The 8,022-nt window shown below is 43.5% G+C and overlaps 1 protein-coding gene across 1 annotated transcript; it reads right to left on the bottom strand.

Moving 5' to 3' along the window:
• Nucleotides 1-4,025: 4,025 nt before the first annotated feature.
• ethe1 (ETHE1 persulfide dioxygenase) lies at nucleotides 4,026-7,970 on the bottom strand. The gene is made up of 7 exons (XM_070835479.1): nucleotides 7,527-7,970; nucleotides 6,565-6,709; nucleotides 5,977-6,125; nucleotides 5,291-5,420; nucleotides 5,047-5,136; nucleotides 4,491-4,607; nucleotides 4,026-4,358 (listed from the first exon to the last, which is right to left on the bottom strand). Exons 1-7 carry the CDS (start codon nucleotides 7,734-7,736, stop codon nucleotides 4,312-4,314), a joined length of 888 nt encoding a protein of 295 aa, XP_070691580.1. The 5' UTR covers nucleotides 7,737-7,970; the 3' UTR covers nucleotides 4,026-4,311.
• Between the last annotated feature and the right edge of the window lie 52 nt (nucleotides 7,971-8,022).

Here is an 8,022-nt window from a genome sequence, read left to right as displayed (position 1 = left end):
CAGCGTGAGAGTCATCCAGGCACTCTGCCAGTCCTCTGTGGAGCAAAAGGCCACTTAAATACTTCTCATGACAAGCTCCCATGGGAATATTTTAATATTGTGGTGATGCAGGAGGAGACTGAACTCATAAGGTCAAAACAGAGGAGGAGTCACTTGTCATACAGCAAAAGTAATTTGGTCTGGGAAAAGTGACCATGATGGTTTATTTCTTACCTTAAAGTGAATGTTCCTTCAGTTTTCCAGGACTTTGTGCTGCTCTCTCTGCTCCTCTATCCTCTACACAGGGGATCTAGCGGTGGGCCCCCTTGGCCTCTGCCAGACACCCACTTCCAGTACTCCATCCGTGGGAATGCATTTTTTTTAAAGTGCAATATATTGGCGTGTAACACTTCACAAGCATATGGGGGTCAAATATATAATGACATGGGGGTCAGATCTAAATTTGTAGCCCTGCAAATATGGACTACTGCCACTGACAAGCAGGGTCAGTGCTGTTTGTGAAGCTGTCCACTGAAGCCTGAACAGTACACTGACTATTACTAATGTGTTTGGACCTGCTTCCCTCAGACTTTCTCCAAAAAATGCATTTAAAAGACTGGAACGGTGTGGATGAGATAACACCTTTGAACAACTTCATTAGAATGATTGTCAAAAACACTACAGCCCATTTATATTAATATAGGCTGTGTCAAATGTGTTTAGTCATCTGTATTGTTTGTGGCGCTTTTGGCACACGTCGTAGAACCTTTGATTCAAGTTGGCATATGCAGCATGTGCTGTTTCGTGAACTTAATTGAAATGGAATGGAAGCCAGGCCCAACCTGCTCAAACTGCACCCGCCAGGTTTTGGAGAGTTGGAATTTACCCCACATTATCAGGTGTAACAGGGTGAAGAGGAGCATCGGAGAGATGTCAACTACACCCAGTCTCTACACACCCACACAGTCCTGACAAGGGGGGGGCCGTAACCCAAGTCAGTCGCCTGTTAGCTCCTTAGGAAAAACAATCAGTAGTCAATTTAGATTTCCGTTGCTTACTAATCGTTGTCATTTTGTGTCATCACATCTATAAAATGAAGTGCATTGCATTGTGGGATTGCTGGCAGAAACATCTTTCGTACAATCCTGAGAATTTTTCAGGGCACTACAACCTACACACTCAGAATAAAACTGGAGGTGGGTTAACATAGTGCACTATAAAGTAGGCAAATAGGAAGTGATTTTACAGACGCAGGCGAGGTCTGATCAGACAAACCAGCTAAAAAATGTGGATTCACATTTTTAGGATACAGCGAAACTTGCGAGTGCTGTTTTCATCTTGGCAAGCAAACAGAATGAAATTGAAACTGAGGGAAGAAGGGAGGGGAAGGGTTGCCACAACTGAGCCAGTTCTCCTCTGACACAGACATCATTTAAGTGTAAGTGCAGCACGGGAAGTCCCTAAAGAAAAATCACAATCAGAGCAACAGAGATTAACACACCACCAAAGGGCCCAACAGGGTATTAGAGCGGCAATACATATATCATAAAATATACTATTTGCTGTGACCTTCAAGGCAGTGCTACTTATAACTGTACTATTAGAAATCCCATGACCTGCAGGACTGAGAGTGGTACCCATATAAACTGCCTTAAGAACACTTACTATTGAGTAACACAAACACAGTGTAAGTCCCCACAGCAGTCTTATATTGATCCCAGTGGAGATTAAAATACCATAAAGTATTAGACAGTCACTGTAAACTTCACACTGAGAACCACGGCAGTGTACATTCCTGCAGCAAACGGTAGTGATACCAAACACTCTACACTTCTGAGTGACATTCTAGGAGATAAAAACATGCTCAGAGAGTTTAAGACCACTCTGAAGTACCACAGGTATATTTAAAGTCCCCATAGGAGTGTTTTTTCTTTAGCTGCTCTTCACTCTGAGAGCGTTGTCGCTCTGACTGGCCTCTTTACGGCTCTCTCTGAATGAGCTGATAGTGTAATAGATTCTTTCCCCTGACATGTGGTGGGTGTGAGAGAGAATGGGCAGCAGGTTCACGGTGGCACAGTTTAAGTGGGCCGAGGGAGAGACTGAAAGAAGGCTGGCAGATGGGCGACACAGACTGGGTGAAAGGACAGCTGGCACCGTATACAGCAGCGACATATATTCTGCTCGGTGGCGACAACGGTCACACACCTCCTGGTTTGAATAAAGACAATGCAGGTGTCTGTCAGCGAGGACACTAGGTAGGGCAGATGCAGCCCAGTAATGTTCATCTCTATCTGACAGAGGCAGCTGCTAGATGGTGTGTGTGTGTGTGTGTGTGTGCCAGCAGTATTAACTTCCATGTGACCAGCCAACACCCAGATAACCTTTTCTTTAATCTACACTTTCTTTTATTCTTAACAGGTCTTCTTTATGACATGGTTGCTGTGCGTCTTCTGGGGAGTTTAACACCTCGCAGGCATTTCACTACCAAAACATCAAACATATTCATGTGGCGACCCACCCTGATGACAATAACAAGTGCAGCTGAAAGGAACTGGATCGGATTAAACACAGGGATGCGGCGGTCCAACCCTTCTCTCACAGTGCTCATATTTAAAATCTGTATATGTCACTGTGTAAGGAATAACTGTCATGTAAGGTAACGTAGGGATTTCTGCTCTGACAAGTGTGATCATATCAATGTAACTGGTAGAGGTAACACTGCCTGTGTCATTTAAAAATTCAAAGTAAATGTATTTAATGTGACCGACAGATCTGCTGTGTAATAATAATAATGATAGTAACCTTTAGACAAAGGGTTTTACATGGTAGAACCAGGATAAAAACATTTGAGGCAAATAAAATTAGGCAATTACAATAATACACAAATAAAAAAAGAACAAAAACCCATAAAACAAAGTCATGTTTATTAGTGAATAATCCAAATCTATCGCTATGGTGGTGGATCCTCTCTAAGCATTACTATAACAAAGACCTGAAATACATTACTGGACAACTAAGTTGTCTGATAATTTGCCCTAAAATAATCTATTTATGTGTTTTTTTTACTGTATTTTACTATGAATTTTAAGTTACCGTAAATACAAGAGCTCTTATTCCAAAATAGTATAAAGCAATATTCCTAAAAAGTTAAAGGGGTACTCCTGCTATTTCATTTGCCGTAAAGGTGGGGGACAGGGAGAGAAAAGAAAGGTCAGTATCTATGCAGCAGAGGCTGAGACGTCCTGACTTCTAGGCCCTCATATGGGCAAGTTCTCAAAGTGTTGTTAAACCTTAAATCTTTTGTCAGACCGTCCCTGGCTCCAACTCCACGCTCTCAGTTTGCAGTCAGTGCAGTGGCTCCTTTAAATCCTGACAAAATCAGAGGAGGAACAGTTAGACTCACTTGAAAAACAAATCAACAGAAGCATTTTGATCCTGGCCCTGAAAAGCTCATGATCAGTCCAACACTATCATACAGTATGTGCAGATTTCTCTGGCAGGGGCATGTAGCTGAGTCAGGCCGACACTCCCAAACAAACCCGTCATACTGGCTGCTGAGCTGTTAATAGCAGGCCGAGAGCAGCACGGACAGAACATCTGGAAATCCAGAGGCAGACCTCACCGTGTTGGTACTTGGCATGGATGCTCTTCTTCATACCTTACTGAGATAATAACACGTCAATAGGCACCTTTGTCCATTACACATGAGAGGGACAGATGAAAGTTGAGAGCACAAACGCACAGCGGTGACATGTAGTCATCGGAAACTTGGCCTGCAGTGATTCCAAATGCAAATAGCGTAGTTTAAATTTCCTGCTATGTAAAAAGGCTCCGGCTGGCAGCAGCCTGAGTGGTGTGTGTCTGAGTGTGTGTGAGGCCTCGGTTAAAAAGGACTCCGGAATCACTAGAAAGGCCATGTGGAAGAACTCAATTGTCCCTGTTAAGCATTCATGAATACTAAACCAAACCTTGAATGGAACATTCCTATCTGAGCTGGACATTTCCTCCCCAATTCATAAGAACACAACTGAACAAAGACCAAAGAGTAATCACATTTAAATTTAATTAAAATACAAAAAATAGTTTTTAAGTATGGATTACATACTTGGGGAAATTGATTGCATTTTTATTTCAAGCATTATTGCAAAGACGTCAGCAGCTGGAAACAACAGCTATTCAAATATACATCTATACATTTAAATAAAAGCACATGATAAAGCACTTCGTGGTAAGTAGTTTTTGGCTAATCCTGATCCAACATGTAAATGTTAATCACTTTGCTATGATGTAGGTGATGCTGGTTTGATTAAAATCCTCCCTTTTGCAGGACTTTCAGTCTTCGTGTACTCCACAAACCAGATTAGCAGGCACTGAAATATCTGCAAAGGAAGACGCAAAACATGGTTTTCAGAAATATGCGTATGGTTAAAAGCAAGGTCGAGTCATCTATGCGCTAATATTGTTCACTAACAAAGCCTGGGTAGCAGTTGGACTATAGTAGATGTTGATACCTATTTTCTTCGGTTTGGGGAGATTCAGGTTCTTCATGATCTCCACAAACTCCTCCAGGCTCTTGGTCAAGCGCGGGTTAAACCTGCGCTCCTCACCGACCGTAGACGCCGTCTGACCTGACACGCAAACACAGACACAGGCCATCACGTCATCAATGGGAAGTGGTCAGAATGCTCACCGGATGTTCACCGATCAATCAACACAAATACAGTATGTAATATCTACAGAGAAAGCACATGGTGCTGGCAGACATGCAAACAAGTGATAAGCACTGATGCTCACTGCTCACTCACTTGTATCATGTGATATCAGTTAAAAAAATCAGTATGCATCAATTTCTGACTGGTATTTAGCAGATTGTGGAATGGCCTTTTTCTAAACTATTTTCACTTTATGTAAGTAGCAAATTAGCAACAAAACAAAACAATTAAAAGCTAATACATTATTATGAGAGGCGCGTCTGAAAAGCTCGACCTGTTTGCACTTCCGTGTGTGCAGCCCCTCCTGTAACAGCATATGTATCATATCGGTATTGGTTGTAGGTTTTCTGCTGACCTAAATAGTCATGGGCTGGGTAGACGAGGCAATGGTCAGGCAGAGTAAAGATCTTCTGATGGACCGATTCGTACAGCTTCTTGGCGCAGCCTGAAGTAGAGAGACACTGTTTTTGAGTGTTAGGCAAAGTGTAGGCAAAAACAGATGCAACACTGCCCTCTTGTGTTTTTATAGCAGCATTACAGAAATAAAAACCAGACATTTGATATGACATTATGAGGGCAAAGTAAAAGTGTGCGTCTACCCTGCTGGAAGTCTGTCCTGCCACAGCCTCTGATGAGCAGAGCATCGCCGGTAAAAGCCATCCTCTGGTCCCCTGACACCAGCACCACACACCCATCAGTGTGTCCCGGTGTCTCTCTCACTGTCAGATGCTAGAGTGGAGAAGAGACACAGGTCGACCTCAGGGCACGTGAAAACTATTTTCTCAAACAATTTCAATTAAACAGTTTCAGATCTTTACTGAAAAACGAATAATGCAGGCCTAAAAACACTGACAAACTCTGAAATTAAAAGTATACACAGGTGTGATGTGTCCATATACCATGGGTGTATAATAAGACCTGGATACAGAGCCACTGCTCAGCTTTGCTTCCACTTTTTCTCACATTCAGTTTCGCAATGAAAAAAATCCCCTGCGACCTATTGTAAAAGAGAAACTGCTGGACGTCCCCAGCTGCAAACACGCTCTATTATTACTCTTTGCATTGTATATTTTTAAGCCATGTATGCAGTTCTCATAACACATCCATGCCATTTACATTGCGGAGCTGAAACACAGTCACATCAAGAAACAAGATGCTAAAAAGACTGGCGATGCTATAATGCAGTTTGCATTTTGACACACTATTTCAACGCAGTCAGTCCCTCTGAAATGAAGGCTGTTTGAGTCGATTTTATGCACTAAAAGAAGTAATGTGTTCTTCTTACATGTTTTCCAAAACGGATGTTATCTCCCTCTGACAGCAGGATATCTGCAGAGGCACCGCTCAATTTGCCGATAGCACTCTTCAGCCCAGCTAATCTTTTCTTCATCAGCCCAGTGCTTGTGATGTGGTCGGCATGGCAGTGGGTGTTTACTATCAGAAAAAGGAAACAGTGTGGATCACCATAGGGACCTGCAATACCTCAGCATCATCATATGGAAAAGTTTGTGGAAATGATTTTGTCATGTGCATATCATGTTACTGTTAAACAAAACTAACCAAACTAATCATGATAAAAAATAGCTCAGGTTTATTTATTGTTTAATGTGTGTAGAGTTTTATCTGTTGTAATGGACGACACTTTAACCCAGGTCTTGTTTCATTGCTCTTGATTTCAGCCCTTAGAGGAGTCTTTTAGCATGAGAAACACACAATCAGAGAGTACAGCAGATTTACAGTCTGTGAGCCTGGCCTAACTGAGTCATAGTTGATGAGTAAAATGTGTAGTGGACACGTAGGCAACGAAACAAAAGTGAGGTTTGTGTTGGGCGATGATGAAGATGGGATACTGATACCACAGGTAGTTCTATACCTGCCACTTTTAGATTGAGCCCCAGTTCGTGTATGAGCTTCAGGTCCCTGTCAATGGTCTCCAGCACAGGATCGACGAGGATCGCCTCCTTGGTCTCTGTGTCCGCCAGCAGGTAGGTGTAGGTGCTGCTCTCTGACTCAAACAGCTGAAAAACAAGTGCGGGCACGGGTGTGACTAGGCAATAAATTACAAAGGCCGGCAATGAGTGGTGATGATGCACATCAGCCCTGTCGTCTTCTGATGGTGTGTGTGAGAGAGAGGAAGAAGGAAAATAATCTGAACTGTCTTTATCGCCAAGTAAGTTCACACATGCAAGGAATCTGTCTTGGTAAGTGCTGCAACATTTCCAATAAAACAATGATGTAAAATTATGTAATGAATGTTATTTGAGCCTGTTTTAAAAATGGAAGACTTGTACAGTTTGTGCAGGAGTGTTCACAGTATGAAGTGTAGAGAAGTTTGCAGTTAATATTCATGAATATTATACATTTAGTGTCTAATACGAATACGTGGAGTTGTGATTCTTTATTAAACTGCTGTTTCCAGGGTCAACAGTGATTCACTGTCACCTCAAACAGTCCTGAGGGGCTGTTTCAGGCTGCACAGGAGACACAGTACATACCTTCACAGTGTGTTTCAGCCACATCTCTACTGTACACACGCTCATCCGGTCTGCAGTGTTATAGCATGGACATAGAGCGAGGACGGATATCTGTTTGAGGGAAAGTGTCACTGCCAAACCTGCAAAGAGGACTCCACTAACTGAGTTCGGCCCAATTTCGACAAACCACAACTTTGAATACAAGCTAACAGCAGCGAGATAATTAAGCTAACAGCTAACAGCTAACTCCGCCTAGCTACCTCCCACTACCGTTAGCGAGCTGCACGCAAATTTACAAACATGGACCTCATAGAAGAACCAGCACTGTGGCAAAAAAAATCAGCTAATATTATGAACCTACTTGTCTAAAGAACAGCCCCTCGTTCAGCGCCATCCTGGAGCAGTACGACCTGCTGGGAGCTCGTAGCGGGTCGGCGCTCTTACTGACGCCGGGAGGGAAGTGCCTGCCGCCGGCCGCCGCGCACCTCGAGCCCTCGGCGTTTGTTCCGAGGCGAAGCGTGAGAGCCAGAGCCCGCTGGACCGGTTTCACCCTGTTTACTACCGAGCTCATTGTCCTTCACCGGCTGTGTCGTGACTGCCCAACCAGAAAACTATTTGAAATGCGTTGAGAGTGACAGCTGGCTGGGACCTGACAGGCTGCGGCCGCCGTCTTCCCTCAGCTTATAGCAGATAATAATAATGTCAAGTTCCTCCGGAGAAAACTCAGCTCAGAGCCGCCTGGGAGCTCAACTGTCACCTTGGATGGACCCTCAGACAGCACTGCTCTCTCAGCTGTAACTGCTGCCACAGCCAGCGGTAACCAAAGTCCACCAGACAGTCCTGCAGGTGGACTTCCT

The sequence above is a fragment of the Pempheris klunzingeri genome, chromosome 8, assembly GCF_042242105.1.
Source record: "Pempheris klunzingeri isolate RE-2024b chromosome 8, fPemKlu1.hap1, whole genome shotgun sequence".
Taxonomy (NCBI): domain Eukaryota; kingdom Metazoa; phylum Chordata; class Actinopteri; order Acropomatiformes; family Pempheridae; genus Pempheris; species Pempheris klunzingeri.
Note: the sequence above shows the minus strand (reverse complement) of the source record. Positions and strands in the feature narration are given on the sequence as shown.

Bases quoted from the DNA above. Each gene is read 5' to 3' on its own strand.
- ethe1 (XM_070835479.1), bottom strand. From the start codon at position 7,736: ATGAGCTCGGTAGTAAACAGGGTGAAACCGGTCCAGCGGGCTCTGGCT. The intron at 6,126-6,564 runs GTATAGAACTAC...TTTTTCTGATAG, and splicing joins GCTCAATCTAAAAGTGGCAG to TAAACACCCACTGCCATGCC. The intron at 4,359-4,490 runs GTATCAACATCT...CTTCCTTTGCAG, and splicing joins CCCCAAACCGAAGAAAATAG to ATATTTCAGTGCCTGCTAAT.